Here is an 18292-nt window from a genome sequence, read left to right on the forward strand (position 1 = left end):
TGCCCCTCCCACCAGAAAGGGACTTGCCCTCCCATAGGCACCCCTCCTGTGGAGTAGGGGGGAGCACCCAATTCTGTGTCTGGACCATGTGTGTCCACTTTTCCTCCCAGAATTCATTCCACAGCTGGCTCAGTGGAGGTTTTCTGGAGTGGAGGTGCCTCTCCAAGCCCCCTAACCCAGACTCCAGCCCAGGCCCCGAGCTGGAGGGCTTGGGGAGGGCCTCCCCCGGCCCACTGGGAACCAAGCCCATCCAGGCAGCGCTGCGCCATTTTTGAGCCTGAGTCTGGAGAAGTGCTTCCCACCAGCCAGGCCTGGCGCTGGCCACGTGTCCTCAGCTCGGGCCCAGGGTTCGGGGCTCTGAAGGGCCAGAGACTAGGGATGGGCTTGCTCTGGGTGCTGGACTGTGGGCCAGGGCTGGCAGGCCGAGGGCCCAGGTCCACTTCTGCAGGTGGGCGGTTGAGCGGCCCAGACCCCGAAGCCCGCGCCGGCGCGCACACACACACACACACCCGCCCCCCGCAGGTGCACACACGGGCAGTGGGTGGTTCAGTGCCCCCTGGGAGCCCTGGAGAGGCGCCGACGTCCTTACCCTCGTGCTCGCCTGCGTTTCTGGGGCCGCTGGTCGTCGGCCTCCTGTTCCTCCCACGTCGCGCTTTGCGAACACTGCGACCTCCCCGCCTTGAGGGGCAGCGGCCCCGAGGGCCCCCCTCGCTGCGCCCGCCTGGCCGTCGCGACTTGGTCCTGCCCTGCGAGATGTGGAGGGGCCCCGCGTTTGGGGCCCCAGTCTCTTCCTCCTTCCCCTCCGCGCGCTCGCTCTTCCGGGCTCACCTGGACACCTGCGCCCCAGGGCCCCTCCGCGTGCCCCGCCCTCTAGCCCTTTCCGGTTCTCTGCACCCCGGCCCTTGCGCCCCTGCCCACCTCCCCGCCCTTCTCTGGGCGCCCCCTTCCGCCTGACTCGAAGGATCCAGGGGCCCGTGGGCAGGGGGCACGCGCGGTGGCTGCGCCTGTCCCCGTTCTGGGACTCCGGGTGGAGGGGTCGCTCGCACCCTCGCTGTGGGTCACGCCGCCTCCTGGGGTTGAGGCCCCCGTGCGGCTCTGCCCGCAGGACGTCGGGGCGTGTTCAGCCGAGTTCCGGGACAGGGCGCTGGGGGTGGCGGCGATGTTCTCAGGAATGACGTGGTTCCTTAGCGTCTCATTTCTCACTTATCACGGTCAGTTGACGCTACCACCGCGATGACTGCACCAGGTGCAGACCCCCGGGCGCCGTGCGAGGTACCCCGTGTGCTTTAAGCCCACTTTGCAGATGATAAACTGAGGCGTGGGATAAGGTCACCGCCGGTAAGGTACTGAGCGGGACTTGAACCTGGAGCCCACCCTGGACCCGTGTCCAGCACGCATCCTCTACATTCCGTGCCCACCTGGTTCCTCCTGCCACCTCTTGTCTGAGCCTCAGACTCTGCCCCCGTGCTCTGGAGGGCCCTTGATTCCTCTAACCGAAATGGCTTGTTTTGTTATTATACCATAGGGGTAAAATATTTATTGATGCAAATCGAACGTAAAGCCGTCAGCCTTTCCTGGGCAAGCACTTGGCAGTGTTTTGCTGCAAAGGGCTGTGCCCTTGAGGCAGCAGGGTTCACAGTGGCCTGGCTGGCCTCCGCACAGCTAAGGACAGGCCACCTGTGGTGCCAGGTCAGGCTGCAGGCACGTGTGGGACCAGCTGACTGTCCACTGGCACCTGCCCAGGGTGGGTGGGTCCTGGGGTTCGGCAGTGAGCTGGTCTGCAGCCCAGGACAGGGCCAGCCTCCCGGGGGGATGGATGCTCCCCGGGCATACAGACTTGACACGTGGTGTCTGTGCAAGCTGACCCACTGTGGGCCCACGAGCCTGGACCCTGAGCCACTGAGCCTGAGGCCTGGTGGGACCTGCCGGCTCGCCCTCAGGGCCACATGGTGCCAGCCGGGATGATGGCTCTGTGCTCTCTTGTCCCCATCACCCAGCAGGAGCCAGTAGGGAAACTGAGTCACGGGAAAAGGCCTTCCTCTGTCAGGGAGGCCAAGTGACAGGTGAGACTGCTTATTGGGTATGGGATACTGGGTGGATTTATGAATCTCGCTCTCTGAGCCTGAGTTTTTCCTTCTGTAAATTGGGGAATAGCCCTTACCTTCTGGGGAGGTGGAGGTGTTGGATTAAGGGAGTTAGATGACATACATTCAGCTCTGGGTGGTTATCTTTGTGATTAAACTGCACCCGAACCCTGCCCACCAATTCCTACAACCACCAGGGATGGGCGCCCCTCGAGTCTCGGTAGGAAGCAGCTGGCTGCCCCAGGGGCTCCCTGATGGGGGGTGCTGGGCAGACTGAGTGAACTACGGGCATGGTGATGTGCCTCTGGTCGGTTCCGTACCCAGGCCTGACGGCCACAGGGAGGGCAGGTACCCGAGTCCTGAGAGAGAGCAGGGGCCGGAGGGGCACCCAGCGGGAGCCCTGGTGGAGGAGCCTGGGGGGAAGGCGGGCAGTTGAGTGGGGGTGGGGCAGGAGTAACCGGCCACCAGCCATCCACGGGCCAGATGGCAGGGCTGCCACCACGTGACTACAGGAGTGTGTGCCTATCTGGGGCGCCAGATCCGCTGACGGTGGCTGGTGGTGCCGCCAGGTCAGCGCTGGTGTACTGATGCACTGATGTGGACCAGGCCAACCCTGCGGATATGGGTCTCGGCCTCCCGGGCACTCCAGGACTCAGAGGGGACAGAGGGTGGTGGAGACTTGCAGGAGGGTCTGGGTGAGTGTTTGGAGAAAGTGAGGGGTCCCAGCCCTGGTGACCAGTGGTCAGTGGGTTTCCTTGGCTGTCCAGTGTGGCCTGGTCAGCTTCTCCCGTGCCCGGGGCCTGAGGATCAGCGGGGTGGTCGGGCGCACAGCACAGGGAGCAGCCAGATTCAGAGTGTGTGTGACTTGAGGCTTTTCTCTGGTTTCTCTGCGATGCTCTTGGATTTGGGTGTTGCAGTGGGGAGTCCAAGGCTTTACTGGAAAACTGGTCCAAGCGAGGCCCAGGGCCTGGGCTGGCCTCTTAGGCACCCAGCCCTCACCCCTGAGCTCCCTGCACTCTGTCCAGCTGAAGAGCCCACCTGGGGGGTCCAGCGAGATCCGCAAGGCTCTCTTCTGCTGAGTGTCAGGGTTGGTGGGGGTCCCGTGGGGTAGTACATCTCGGGAACCAGCGTTCGGAGCCCAGGTCGTGTCCTGGGACAGCTGCTGGGGGGCTGCTGGCGGGGCAGCGGGCTGGGACTCTGCGCACCCGGGGCTGCACTCCATCGCTGAGCTTGCGAGGCGGGAGTGAGGGGGCTGGTCCTTTCTGACCTGGCCGTGCTGCCTGACCTGCCATCTGTCCCGCCCACCTGTCCCACCATCTGCCTTCTCTTCTCGTTCCCTTCCTGGAGCTTGGCTGCGACTGCGCTGCTGCCCTGCAGTGACAAGGCATCCTTCTAAGGTTCTTCCGCTGCAGTGTTTACTTCCTATTTGGGAAGCAAGAGGCGTGAGAGGGATCCCGCCCTGGTCACTCTTACCTCCTCCTCTCTCCCACATGGGCTCCTGAGTATCCTTAGAGTGAGACCTGGGCTGGCTGCCAGCTCTGCCGTGTCCATGGATGTGACCTTGGCCATTAGTCGTCTTCATCTGGGTCAATATTGGGCCACCTCACAGAGGGGTCTGGGTGGTGCCCGCCGAGGCACAACCAGTGCTCTGCACCGGGCTGGGGACACTCATGGTGCCTGCCACATTCTGCCGCAGCCCAGCTGGCCAGCCTCACAAAGGCTGGGTCCCTCCAGCATTGTCACATGCCTGGCTCAGATGGGCTCCTGAGGGCGGGGCCTGAGCTCACACCCACCTGCATCCTGTATTCCACATCTGCATTCACATCTGCATCCCGCATCCCCATCCTGCGTCGCAGAACAGGAGTTTGAATGAATGGATAATTTCATCAGCTTTACAAAATTAGTTCTGAATTAGTCAACTTTTGCACTTTGGACTGATTCAGTACTGCTGTGTTTTTGGGTGTTTGAGGCTTCTTTGGGGCTGCTTGTTCACTACTCTTCTAACCTCCTAAACTAAATGCTACCTTCATTAGTTTTATTTATTTATTTATTTTTTAAATTATTTTATTTATTTATTTATTTTTGTTTGCGTTGGGTCTTCGTCTCTGCGCCAGGGCTCTCTCTAGCTGCGGCAAGCAGGGGCCACTCTTCATCGCGGTGCGCGGGCCCCCCACCATCGTGGCCTCTCCCGTTGCGGAGCACAGGCTCCAGACGCGCAGGCTCAGCAGTTGTGGCCCACGGACCCAGCCGCTCCGCGGCATGTGGGATCCTCCCAGGCCAGGGCTCGAACCCGTGTCCCCCGCACCGGCAGGCGGACTCTCAACCACTGCGCCACCAGGGAAGCCCCATTAGTTTTATTTTTGTCTTGTAACAGTGAAAACTGTCATTGCTATGAATTTATTTTGAGAAAATATTGACATCGTGTGCCAAAAAAGACATTACTACTGGGCTCTATTTTATTCTCTTATAGTTTTTATTTCAAAATAGGGTGAGTACTTCTTCGTATTTATATCAATTGGTTCTCTTTGCTGTGGACATTTTACTTAGGGACATTTAAAAGTCTAATTTAGGGGCTTCCCTGGTGGTCCAGTGGTTAAGACTCTGCGCTCCCAGTGCAGGGGGCCCGGGTTTGATCCCTGGTCAGGGAACTAGATCCCACATGCTGCAACTAAGAGCCCGCACGCCGCAACAAAGATCCTGCATGCCGCAACTAAGACCTGGTGCCGCCAAATAAATAAATAACTATAAAATAAATAAATAAAAGTCTAATTTATAATTTGATTTTAAATGTTGTTGAATGAGGCTGACTGATTCAAACCAAAGAGAAAGAGTTCCTGTTCCTAATCTTTACCTTCCTCCAGTCGGCAGGCCTTCGAGCTGGCCTGAGGGTGACCCTGCCCTGCTGGACCCATTTAGTTGTGAGTGATCAGCCGGCTGGAGACTGCTGTGTTTGCTTCATTCTCTGCATACTTAGAAATGGAAATGTAGCACCAAAATTTTCTTTTGGATTCTGTTAATCAGCACAGATTGAGTTTTGTAAGTTGTGTTCATTCATTTCCTGGACTTCTGCCTGGAGGTTTTGTCTCCCTAGCGTCTGGGGTTTCTGGGTGAATGTGACTGCCACAATCAGTGAGGTTCTCCTGCTGCTCCTCGGCACCCCCGGGAGACACAGGGGACTTTTGATTCTTCTTTGGAAATGCCAGTCCTGAGGGGGCTGGAAAGCTGTCTCGGAGTATCACTAAAATTTAAAAATCACACAGGTCTTCTGTGTCTCAACAAAATAAAGATAATTGTTAGGTTTAAATTTTTTTTTTTTGAATTCTCTAGTTTCTGCTGTGTGTGTGTGTGTGTGTGTGTGTGTGTGCTCAGCTCTCTTTTTGCTAATGGTCAACACATTCGTAGGTCTGCTCTTAAGGTCTTTGATTTACTGAAAGCAAAGCAAGGTGAGCCCAAAGGCTTTGTCTCTGTGCATCGATTCCAAGGTGGCAGATTCCACCACGCCCACCCCGTGCCCTCCACAGGGAGAGCGGGAGGCTGTTCGTGGTCATGGAGATGTTTAGCCCACGCAAGGCTTGCGGTGGTTGGCTGGGGTCCTCCAGTACTGGGTGCTGTTGTTTTCTTCCCTGGCCTCTCCCCGGGCAGGCAGGCCCTTTCCAGTTCTCCACAAGCCCCACTGCTCCCTTTTGTCTTCTCCCCATGTAGGTGTCTGCCAGGCCCTGAAGGCACGAGATTGAACCCTGGTTGGGGGGGTCAGAGGGCAAGAGTGTCTCTCCCTCCTCCCAGCTTCTGAAACTAAGAGGAGGCTCCAGGGTGGGAAATGGGTCCAAATGGGCCTTAATGGAGGGATGTGGGTCGGGGTGGAGGGAGCTTGACTCCAGGGTGGCAGGGACAGTGCGTGAGGGCACCATTCAGGGAGTCAGCCGGCTCCCCACCTCCCAGACCCTCTCCTTCCGTCTTTCCTTCCGGTCAGCACAACAGGAAAGGGGCAAAAATGTACTGCCAGCCCCTGACCCCAACCTGGTTCCTGTCTCATCACAGAGGGGTCACTGGTGGCCCTCCTGGGCGTGAGTTAGCTGAGCCCATGGAGGGGGCCAGGGTCTGGACCTGACCCATTCCTGGCCGTGTCCCCAGCCCTGCATCCTTGGCAGTGGGTGCTCAGGTGCCTTTGCTGGGTTGGTGCATGGATCAGTGAACCCCTGCCACTCTCCGGTGGGAAGTCCCAGGGAGGTCTCCCATTGGCCCTGCCTGGGTCACATGCCCGCCTCCTGGGCCAATCACTGAAGCCCCCTCCCCCCTGCCCGAGGTTGGCTCAGCCTGCCTGAGGGGCTTCCTCACCACCCCAGGGGTTTGGGCCAGCCTCGCGAGTGACCCAGAGTCAGGCACTGATGAATGACCAAGACCCCTGAGCGGAGGAAGAACCACCCTGGGACGGGCCACGTAGCGGGAGGGGGCAGAACACGAGCTCCATCGAGCAGTGAGCTGAGAGAAATTACGAAAATAAGTTACCTTATGTTCAACAAAATGTAGAGCGTAAAGACAGCCATATGCTGATTCTTAGGTAGAAGGAGGAGGGAACCGAGGGTTGATCGGTTGTCTTTCCTTCTCTTCTGTATCTCGCTGTCCCATCATGAAGGGCACCTTTTATAAAAACATGTTTGAGGGCTTTGCCACCCTTCCCGTGGGCTTGTCCTAATCCTGGAGACTCAGCTCCTAGGGGACAGCCCTTGGCACCTCGGCTGGAGGGAGCACAGCGCGGAGGCCTGGGGTGGGCGTGAGCGTGTGGACAGGACAGCACGCGGCCGGTGGGGCTGGAGCTGGGGACAGACCGGGGCGGTCAGGTGGCCGGCAGGACGGGCGGAGGCGCACGGAGCTGGGCCTTCGCTCCAAGGGTGGGATTACGCCTGAAGATCCAGAATCAGAAGAACGCCCCGTGCCTTTCGTGGGAGGTGAGCCCCTGAGAGAAGCGTTTCCCGCCACAAAGCCCCGCCCCTCCTGGCGTCGTGGAAACTGGGCTGAGCGCTGGGAGGAGGCTGGGGAGCGGGCCGCGCCCTCCCTTCAGCCGCCGCCTTCATCACTTCAGTTTAGTTTAGGACTAAAACTCCCTTCTGAGAGCTGATTCCACCGTCCCGCGCCCCGGCCCCGCCCCAGCCCTGGTCTGGGGTCGTTCTCCCCGCCCCCGGGGCATCAGGGGAGCCGGCGGGGCGACGGCCCCGCCCACGGTGGGGACAAGGCCACGCCCCCCGGGGCGGCGCTCACGTCCTCTCTCCCCGCAGCGGTCGGACCCGCAGCTGCTGGCGCAGTTCTACCACGCGGACGAGGAGCTGAGCCAGGTGGCCGCCGAGCTGGACAGTCTGGACGGGCGGAAGGACCCCCAGCGCTGCACGCTGCTCGTCAGCCAGTTCCGCTCCTGCCAGGTGAGCGGCGGGACGGAGGGGAAGGAGGGCGCGGGCCCGGGGAGCCGTCTCAGGGAGGGAAACCGGACCGGAGTGGGGCGGGGGGGACATCCCGGGGACAACAGCAGGTTGGAAGGGGCGGGGTCGCGGGACACCATCGGAGAGGAACGTGGGAGGACGAGGAGCCGGCACGGGGAAGGGGACGACGGCCTGCGGGGCCGCCGCAGAGCTGGCAGGGTGGCGACCTCCTGCTGTAGGGTTCAGCTGGTCCTGGACACCATGCTGGGAATTCCTCTGGGTTCCCCGAACACCCGGGAGGCTTCACCAGCACGAGAGCACGTGGATGAAGCAAGTTTTGTCAAGTGACCGTCAGGGTCGTTCACCAAGTTCCGGAACCTTCTCGGTGTATTCAGCCCACCAGTCTGAGCCTCTCCACCGGGGAGGTGAGGGCTGTGCGTCCTAGATCACAGGGCGGGTCCGGGGAAGCAAATGTCCCGTCGTGTGTTTCAAGCATCAAGGGTTCTTACAGAATCCTTGAGGGGGCGGGAGGAGCACACCCCATCCCATTCCCATCTCTCAGGAGGGTCCAGGGACCAAGGGGACAGGAGGGTCTCCTGACTGGCTGGTCTGTCGATGCCCTGCTTCCCCACCAGAGGATGTCCTTCCTGTGCCCTCAGCTCGCCCACCGCTGGCAGCGAGGAGGCCTCTCTCTGCCCCTCCCCCCACCGCAGGGTGGGGCTCCCTGCAGGGGACTGTGTTTACTCCAAAGGCCACTCATGCCTGCTCACTGGCTATTGTAACTGCATGTTACACAGAGTGACCGAGTTGGGTGAAACTCGGCTTGTGCCTTGCAAGGCCTCGGCAGGGAAAATCAGAGAGGGAGGACGGCCCTGGGACTGGATGCGGGTGAGGCCGCTTTAAAAAGGTCGAGAAACAAGTCATAAAAATCAGCTAAAGTAGTTCACGCTCACATAGCGACACAAGCATCTTTCACTTCTCACTCCTCTCTGAAGACCCCTGTGTCGGGGTCCCCAAAGCCACCCTGGGTTTCCAGCAGGAGGACACGCAGGGCTCACGTATACTCGGGGCTCTGAACCATCACAGTGAAAGGCTGTGAAGCAGAACCACCGAAGGGAGAGGGCCCGGGGGACGAGGTGCAGAGGAAACAGGCGCCAGCTTCCAGAACCCCGTCCCGTGGGGTCACGCGGGCCGCGTTCCACCCCCAGCGACACGCTGTCCCCGGGGAAGCTCGTCAGAGACTCAGAACCGGGGCTCTCACTGGGGGCCGGCAGGCTCCGCAGGCCCCTCTGCCGGGCACACACCAAACTGCAGCCCCGGGGAGGGGGGAAGGGTGCCAGCACAGACACAACAGGGGAGGCCCAGGGAGCCCCCCATCCCGACACCCCAGCTCCCGGACGCCAGCCCCGCACGCAGGCCTCGCAGAGGGCGGCAGCCAGGCCCGCTGGGAGGATCCCTCTCCCCACAAACGCGTGGCTGAAAGTTACGGCTGAGGCATCCTGGGTGCTGGCTCTGTACTCAGCTGCCTGCCCCAGGAAAATGGACTTAGAAGAGGCGCCAAAGTGAGCCTCCCCGTGTGTACCGTAACTTCATAAAGGCTTGTCACTGTCACATTTGTTTCACTGACCAGTTACTGGGGCTCCTTGTTTTGTCAGGGGCTCCCACTACAGTGAATTTCTACAAAGCTCAGCTATTTAGGTTGGAAAGTCACTTTCATTTCTAACATCTTTCTTGAAACAGGCTTTTTTTTTGGCTGTGCCGCTCGGCTTGTGGGATCTCAGGTCCCCAACCAGGGATTGAATCAGGGTCATGGCAGTGAAAGCCCGGAATCCTAACCACTAGACCACCAGGGAACTCCCCGAAACAGGCATTTTGCCATTTCTAATCTTCATTGACCTTCATGATGCTGCCAGTTCATTAATTCATTCATTCATTCGACAGCGCTCACTTGCAGAGGTGCCCCTGGGCAGAGGGTGTATGATGTCATAGGAGGGAGCCAGGCAGGCGCAGGGGAGGTGGGCATTTGGCAGGCCATTGCGGTCAGGGAGGGGCTTTGACAAAGGCCGAGAGCACGGGGTGATGTGTGTGATCACAGCACGAGAACCGAGATAACGTGCAGGTCTGACGGAGGCGGCTGGCTGCGGCCCACTCTGCCGGGTCACTTGCTGGCCTTGATTTTAGAGCACGGTTGCCCTGGGGAGGTCACCCAACTCCAGATGTAGCTGGTCCCCCATCCCCCGAAGTTCCCAGCACCTGTGAGTCAGTTCCAGAGGATGTGGACGCCCCTGCCAAGTACCCAGAGGTCATGAATTTCTCGGCCGTGGGTAGTGGCTCAGCCCCCTGTTGGGGGCACCTCAGGCCTCCCAGGTCCCGTCAGACCAGGTGGACCCTCAGCTGAGCAGGGGGCATCTGTTCAGAGCACGCATGGCAACGCCAGCCTGGCCCAGCTCTGCTTTCCGGGGGCCCCTGCGGGTCCTCACGTTGGTCTCAGGGCTGCTTAGGTCATACCTTCTGGCTGGGGTCAGCCGGACAGGCTGGTGCCATGCTGGGTGTGGTGTTTTGAACCTTCTGACCCGAAATGGGGTCTTCTAGCTAAGTCTCCAGCCTGACCAGGCACGCAGCAGAGGCCCAGTGAACCGCAGCTGCTGCTTCTCCCATGTGGCACTGTGGAGGGTGAGGCAGGTGCATTGCGGTTCAGCCTCGCTGGGCTGACTCTCATCCCAGTTAGAAGGAATCTAAGTAATGCGCTTTTGCATAAACTAAACTTTCTTCTGGAAAATTGTGGACTAGGGCACACATGAGTATGCAGGTGGTTTCTGATGACTTTTGCACGGGTTTTCGTTTTCCTTCTTGCTTCAGAAAATCATAAAGGATTTAAGAAATCATGCTGATGGCGCCGTAGGATGAAATGAATTCTGGGTTGTTGTTATGCACTGAACTGTGTCCCCCCCCCCCCCCCGCCCCAGATTCATGTGTTGAAGCCCTAACTCTTAGCGCCGCAAGTGTGACTGCATTTGGAGATGGAGCCTTTAAAGTGCTGATTAAGGTAAAATGAGGTCACTGGGGTGGGCCCTGATCCAATCTGAGTGATGTCCTTACAAGAAGAGGCAGTTAGGACACAGACAGGCACAGAGGGACGACCAGGTGAGGACACTAAATCCCTCATCAGACGATGATTTGCGAACATTTTCTCCCAGTCTGTGGATTATCTTGTCATTCTCCTAGCAGTTTTTTGAAGAGCCTAAGTTTCAAATTTTGATGAAGCCCAATTTACCTATTTGTTTCTTATATACATCATGCTTTTGGTGTCATATCTAAGAAATCTTGGTTTAACCCAAGGTCATCAAATTTTCTCATTTTCTTTCAGAAAGAAGGAAAGGTTTTATATTTATTTATTTGGCTGCGTTGGGTCTTCGTTGCTGTGCGAGGGCTTTGTCTAGTTGCAGTGAGCGGGGGCTACTCTTCCTTGTGGTGTGCGGGCTTCTCACTGTGGTGGCTTCTCTTGTTGCAGAGCACGGGCTCTAGGTGCACGGGCTTCAGTAGTTGTGAGGTTTTATATTTAGGTCTCTCATCCATATTGACCTAACTTTAGTATACGGTGTGAGCTTTCAACCAACATTCATATTTTTTTTTGCAAATGAATTTTCAATTGTTCTAGCATCATTTGTTGAAAGACCATCCTTTCTCACTGAAAAGACTGTCCTTTTTGTACTAAATTGTTCTTGCACCTTTGTTGAAAATCAGTTGTCCATATCTGTGTGGGTCTACTTCTGGGTTCTCTAGTCTGTTCCGCTGATCTGTCTTAAGGCCAGTATCACACTGTCTTAATTATGGTAGGTTTAAAGTAAGTCCTAAAATCAGAGGGCGTCAGATCTCCAACTTTGTTCTTCTATTTCAAAGTTGTTGTGGCTGTTCTAGGTTCTTTGCATTTCCATATGAAACTTAAAAACAGCCTGTAGATGTCTACAAAAAAGCCTGAGTTTTTGATTGGGATCGCATTTAATCTATAGATCAATTTTGGGAAAAGCATTGAGTTTTTCACCATTCAGTGTGATGTTAGCTATCGTAGGGTTTTCATAGATGCTCTTTTTCAGGCTGAGGAAGTTGCCTTCTATTCATAGCTTGCTGAGAGTTTTATCAGGAATGGATGGATGTTGGATTTTTTTCAAATGCTCTCTCTGTGTCTGTTGAGGTTATCCTGTGTTTTTCTTTCCTCTTAGTTTGTTGATATGGTAAATTACATTTCGATTTCATTAACTATTTTTATTACTGTCCGCCCCATCACCCACAGCAACAGCAGCAGTAACAGCAGCTGATCCAGGAGGGACAGATGGGATAAGCCCCTGTAAGGTTCCTACTGTATGTGTGAGGTGGTATCGAACTCTTTGAAAGCAGTCTTATGTCTTTATGTCATACATGTTCGTCTTACATGTGTTTAGACTCACACTATATTGTCAGTGTCTTTGTTTAAACAGTCAAATTTTTTGTATAGAAAATTAAACAATAATAAAGGATCTTGCATTTTTCCCGTGCAGTCGCCCTTTCTGGTCTCTCTGTTCCTTCGTGAAGATCTCAGTTTCCATCTGGTGTCTTTTCCCTTTTGCATGAAAGACTTTCTTTAGCATTTTTTGTAGTGCGAGTCTGCTGGTCATGAATTCTTATCTTGCCATCAATTTTGAAAGCTATTTTTGCTGGGTTTAGAATCCTAAGTTGTTAATCATTTCCCCCTCAGTACTTGAAAAGATGTTCTTCCACTCTTCTCACTTGCATTGTTTCCAGTGAGAACTCTAATGTCATCTTACCTTTGTTCCTTGTATGTAAATTTTTTTCTCTTGCTACTTGTGAGATTTTCTCTTTTTATTAGTTTTCCTCAATTTGATTATGCTGTGACTTTGTATCGCTTTCTTTGTGTTTCCTGTGCTTAGGGTTCATTGAACTTCTTGGATCTGTGAGTTTATAGTTGTCATTAAATTTGGGGAAAAAATTAGTCACTATTCCTTCACATATTTTTTTCTGTTTCAGTTCTCCTCCTTTTGGGTCTTGAATTGTATGTATTTTGACATGTTGAGGTTGTCCTAGAATTCACTGATGGTCTCTTCTATTATTATTATTGGTATTTTCTCTCTGATAAATTTGGAAAGTTTCAATTGCTATGTCTCCAAGTTTATTGTTCTTTATTTCTGACCTGTCTAATCTGAGGTTAATCCCATCCAGTGTATTTTTGTTTTCACCTCAGATACTGTAAGTTTTGTCTCTGGATCAGTTTGAGACCTTTTTGTTTCTTCATTGATTCCACGTAACTTTCTGAACACACGAAAGTCAGTTATGACAGCTGCCTTCATCCCCTGTTCTATCACCTCTGTCAGGTCTGGGTTGGTTTCGATGGGTTGCTTTTTCTTTTCATCATGTGTCATATTTTCTTAATTCTTTGCAAGCCTGGTAATTTTTAAAAATTTATTTATTTATTTATTTTTGGCTGAGTTGGGTCTTCGTTGCTGCACACGGGCTTTCTCTAGTTGCAGCAAGCGGGGACTACTCTTCGTTAAGGTGCGCAGGCTTCTCATTGCAGTGGCTTCTCTTTGTTGCAGAGCACGGGCTCTAGGAGCACGGGCTTCAGTAGTTGCAGCGTGCAGGATTCAGTCGTTGTGGCTTGCGGGCTCTAGAGCGCAGGCTCAGTAGTTGTGGTGCATGGGCTTAGTTGCTCTGTGGCATATGGGATCTTCCTGGACCAGGGCTCGAACCTGTGTCCCCTGCATTGGCAGGTGGATTCTTAACCACGTGCCACCAGGGAAGCCCAAGCCTGGTAATTTTTTAATTGGATGCCTGACCTTGGGAATTTTACCTTGCTGAGAGCTGAATATTTTTGTTTTTCCATAAACTTTTTTGAACTTTGTTCTGTGATACAGTTTGGTTACTTAGAAATGGTTTGATCCTTTTGCATCCTGTTTCTTTAAGATGTTAGGCAGGATCAGAGCTGTGTTTAGTCTGGGGCTAAGAATAGTCTGCTACTGAGGCGAGACACTTTTGGGTATCTACCCAATGCCCTGTGAACCGTGAACTTCTCTACTCTTCGGCCCTGTGCCCAGCTGAATACTCAGGGGCCTCCCCAGAGGCTGTCTCCCTGGGCAGCTCACTTACGTCTGCTACTCTGTCCTCTGGGTTCTGGCTGCCTTGGTCTCCCCGGGCTCTCAGCTCTATCTCTTCAACTAGGGAGTTTGCTGGGTCCCATGTGGGTACCCTCTGTCTGTGCCGTGACCTGAAAATTCCCTCCAGGCAGTGAGCTAGGCAGTCATAGCTCCTGCCTCATTTGTTTCTCTTCTCTCTGGGATCACTTATTGCCTGACGTCCAGTGTCTGGAGAACCGCTGTCTCATTTGCTTCCATTACTGTTGTTTGAAGAGGTAAATTTCATGCATGTTGCTCCACCTTGGCTGGAATCGGACGCCCCAGTAAACGTCCGTTGAGGGACACCGTGTGTTCAGCACTGCTCTATCACTGGGGACCCATCAGTGCAGGAAAAAAGACCTCACCCTCAGGCAGCTGCCGTCCTGGGGCTGGGCAGGGTGGGATCACTGCCACTCAAAGGCCACACAACTTTGGGTAAGCCCTGCCACCTTGCTGGGCTGAGATCCCTGGCTCTCAATACCAGCTGACGTTTCCTGAGCACTTGCTGTTATTTTTGCCATTATTTGTTCATTACTTTGTTGAATCGTGAGAAAGAGACCTGCCCACCCAGAAAACCTTTTAAATAGAGCTGACAGTAGGACCACTTGATGTTGGTTGGATTTATTTTTATGTTTTGTGCGATTTCCTTATGGTGCAGAATTTCCTTCAGAGTTCAGTGCGTCAGTTGTTTGCATTAGAAAGTCATGCTTCCCGCTCACATCTACTGCCTAAGAAAAATGAAACTCAAGCCTCAGAGGGTGGAGAGGAGGACTGTTGAGATACAGAATTGCTGAGGGTGAGGGTGTGCTGTCTTTTTCTGGAAAGCAATTTGGTGGAATGTAATTAGGGCCTATAAATGCACTTCACACTCTTGACTTTGTAATGCCACTTCTAGGGATGAGTGGATTCTGAGGGACTAACCCAGAATTCAGTGTCAGGCACCACAGTGGTGATTGCGTTATTCACGGTAAATTAGAAATGACGTAAATGTCCAGCAGAAGAGGAAGCAGGGAGTTAAAAGGATGGTCCACGTACTGGAATCTTACGTGGCTCCCCGTCACAAGTTGGATTTGTGCTAAGTGATAATAACACATCCCAACAGTAAATGACAGCAGCAGAGTACAAAACTATGTCCACAGATGATCCCAGCCGTGCTGATGGGAAGCAGCCCACAGGGACAAGACCCGAAGGAAGCGTGCCACCTGCAGTCACACTGTCCCAAGGACATTCCCTGCCCCTCCACTTTCCCATGTTTCCAGTGTCTCTGGGATGAATGGGTATTAATCTTACCTTTAACAAATTAAAGAAACAAACTAAACTTGCAACATTCTTGCAATTCTACTGAATGGATGGTAGACGTTTAAAGACAGGACAATTCTGAGAAAAGAATGGGATGTAATTTAAGATGCAGAAAAACAGGTTTGAGAAGACCAGTCTTACATGTGGTCTCCTACCGATGTCTGTCCCGACAGCAGGTCTTGCCTGTGTTGCGATCATGCCCAGGATGACACAGACTTATACTGTTAATCAGAGAAGCACAGCAAGTGGGCGGTGAAAATCCACTTTGTGTGTGTCTGTCCACCTAGCAATTCCATCTCTCCAGCTCTCTCCTAAGAAATGTGTGTACAGGAGTTCAGAGAGATGCTCGGGGCGGCCATCGTGGCTGAGGCTGCAGGGGCCCAGGTGCGGGTCAGCAGGGAAAGGTACAGCCGTCACAAAGGGCGATGCACTGTGAACTTGGTGACTGACGTGGGAAGCGCCCTCAGCCCTCATGGCGGGTGCTCCAGACACCTGGACGTGGGGAAGGGTGTGCTCTTCACTCTGGATACTTCTGGAAAGTTTGAGCTCCTTGTAGCAGCTGCAGAGCAGGCCCACGTGTGCTACCACATCACCTGGTCATCCTAAACTGCACTGGGCTTGCTTCTCCGACTTTCCAAGCAGTCCTGCCAGCCGCCAGCTGGAGCTGCGTCTTAGCGCACTTCCCGTTTCTGTTTCAGGACAACGTGTTAAACATCATTAACCAGATCATGGATGTGTGCATCCCCCAGGAGCGCGCCCCGCGGGATTTCTGTGTCAAGTTCCCCGAGGAGATCCGGCACGACAACCTGGCCGGCCAGCTCTGGTTTGGCGCCGAGGTAGTGGGTGGCCGCCGGGGTCCGGGGTCACGATGCTGGGCGTTGCCCAGCTGCTCCTCTACGACGCTCACCCGTGTGCAGCTACAGGTGCAGGGCCCGGCGTCTCCTCCTCCAGGGGTTACAGATGGTGCTGAGCCTGTAGGGTTGCGGGGAGGCGAGAACATGCTCCCTGGAAACTATACACAAGCAGATACAGACACGAGGCCTCACATGTGATTTCTATGAGGTTCTCAGGCCCCCAGACACGTAGGACCTAAAAGCGGTTCTTTATGACAGTAATGCTGGTATTCGGAACAGCACTGGCCGCCCGCACCCGCAGGACTGTTTCTTCTTGCGGGGCGGGGCCGCTGCGCCCTGGCCCACGCTCCAGCCGCCACTCACATAGCCCCCTCCGGTCTTGGTCTTCACCTCCCGAGGAGGAGCCTGAGGCACGGGAGGGAGGTGCCCGCCCGGGGAGGCAGGACCAGCCTCACCCCAGCCAGGGGTAACCCGTGGGACACCCAGACGACCCCTTGGCCTTGCTCTCGGGACCCTAGGGGCGTGCGCTGCCCGGTCCTCCCCGCCTCAGCTCTGCAGGACTCCTGGAATGCCCCCCTCCCCCACGCTGCCGGGCTCTCGTGCCCACCTGCTCCCCCGCCTCAGCCCATTCCACCCGGTCCTCTGAGCCGCACCTGGTTGGGGCGTCCCTGCTGGGGCCCTGGGTAGGCCGTCTCTCCCCCCAGCCTCAGTGCTCAGCTCTGCAAAGCGGGTCCCAGGGGCAGGGGCAGCTGTGCAAGCCATGAGGTGATGCAGGGAGCCTTTATGGACACGAGGCGTCTGCTTCCTAGAACGCCTGGAGATGTTGCGGCGCCGCGGTCAGCCCCGGTGCGGTGGACCTGGAGTACGGCTGGAACCTGGCGTCTGTGGGCCGGGTGGGGAGGGGACGGGGGTCACATGGCCCGGAGGCCCCTGCATGGAGCCCCGAAACCCGAGGGCGTTTGTTGTCACCGCCATGATGGCTCTGCATCTAAGAGAAACCAGGAGGGAGCAGGCGCCCCAGAGCGGGGGGGGGGGGGGGGGGGGTGGTGGTGCAGGAATATGAGGGAGGGGCTCCCGGAAGGGAGGCCCGGGAGGCGTCTCCGGGATGAGGCGCCCCAGCCCCGCCGTTCTTCTGCCCTCCGGTCCCACCTCTGGCTGTACAGTCTTCTCGGGCGCCGTGGGGGGGGGCCTTTCTCAGCGCCCGCTGTCGTGGGTTCCGGAAGCCCGCACGCTCCGGGCGCCGAGGACACGCGGGTGGGGCCTCCCTGACGCCCTCTGCCGCCCGCAGTGCCTGGCCGCCGGCTCCATCATCATGAACCGCGAGCTGGAGAGCATGGCCATGCGGCCGCTGGCCAAGGAGCTGACCCGCAGCCTGGAGGACGTGCGCGGCGCCCTCCGCGACCAGGCGCTGCGGGACCTCAACACCTACACGGAGAAGATGCGGGAGGCGCTCAGGCACTTCGACGTGCTGTTCGCCGAGTTCGAGCTGAGGTGACCGAGGAACCCTAACCCTTTGCCCCGTGGGGAGGGCTGGGGGCGGGCAGCTCCGCCGGGCTCTGCGTCTGCAGCTGGGAAACTCCGCGGAGGGAGGCGCGGGCTGGTTCCGGGCCGCCGCGGGGGGGGCGGGGGCACGGCGTAGGGGGAGGGGCGGAGGCGGGCAGAGGCGACCGAGGGACGCAGGGGACGCCGGCTCCCGCCCAGCACCTCTGCCGCTGGTGGTCCTGCGGGTGAAGGTCACGGTCAGCACAACGCCCCGCCCCCAGCACGTCTCTGTGCCCGGACGTGGGACGCGGCAGGAGCCAGGAGGAAGTGGTGGCCGCTCGGGGGCCTGCTGGGGCCCCCAGCTCCGTGGGGTGAGGGGGGCGCCTCTCCAGCGCAGCGGGTCTGCCCTCCCGACCCCCACTAGCTCCCTGGGGCGTGCCTGTCCCCGCCCGCGGCAGAGGACATGGCGTGGTCCTTGGGGCCCTCACAGGACGGGCTCTGGAGGACCCGGGACTGCGGGGAGGGGCCTGCGCCGTGTCCACAGACACGGAGACGCTGGAGGTAGATGAGGAGCAGGACCCCAAAGCCCGTCCACGGTGGCCCGGTTAATGAAAGCTGTCCGTCCTGTGCCGTGTGGGCCCCAGAAGGAAGTCAGGCATTCCAGCTGGTTCTCTAGGGAGTGGGCGCCACAAGTGAGCTTTATAGCTTCGGCCGGCTCTGTCTGCTCCACATCTTTCCAACTGAGCTTTCGTAACAAGAAAAACTAGTTAGTGACAGAAAAATGTTCTCACCTGGGGAGTGGGTGGAGCCCCCTGGCCCTGCTCTGCGTGGGGGCCCAGGGGTTGTCCGTCCGCCCTAAACAGGGTCATTCACTCCCTCGAGGCTGGGGACCGTCGCGGCAGTGGGCAGTGGCGGTTCCAGGATGGGCAGGGCTGTGGGACCCACGGAGGCGCTGGTTGAGGCCTGACCCTGGGAGGAGCTTTGGCTCAAAATATAAA

General features: G+C 56.5%; 1 protein-coding gene across 5 annotated transcripts in view; it reads left to right on the forward strand.

Moving 5' to 3' along the window:
- Positions 1-18292, forward strand: part of ZFYVE28 (zinc finger FYVE-type containing 28) — a 114573-nt gene that overhangs the window by 48308 nt on the left and 47973 nt on the right. For 4 of the 5 annotated variants that reach the window (XM_068543562.1, XM_068543560.1, XM_068543563.1 and 1 more), the window contains 3 exons: positions 7358-7498; positions 15657-15794; positions 17101-17303. In XM_068543562.1, coding sequence (XP_068399663.1) covers positions 7358-7498; positions 15657-15794; positions 17101-17303 — 482 coding nt within the window. Of the gene's footprint in view, positions 1-7357; positions 7499-7865; positions 7921-15656; positions 15795-17100; positions 17304-18292 lie in introns of those variants that run through there. The other variant, XM_068543564.1, reaches the window with a different exon arrangement.

Source organism: Eschrichtius robustus, chromosome 4 (genome assembly GCF_028021215.1).
Source record: "Eschrichtius robustus isolate mEscRob2 chromosome 4, mEscRob2.pri, whole genome shotgun sequence".
In the NCBI taxonomy this organism is placed as follows: Eukaryota; Metazoa; Chordata; class Mammalia; order Artiodactyla; family Eschrichtiidae; genus Eschrichtius; species Eschrichtius robustus.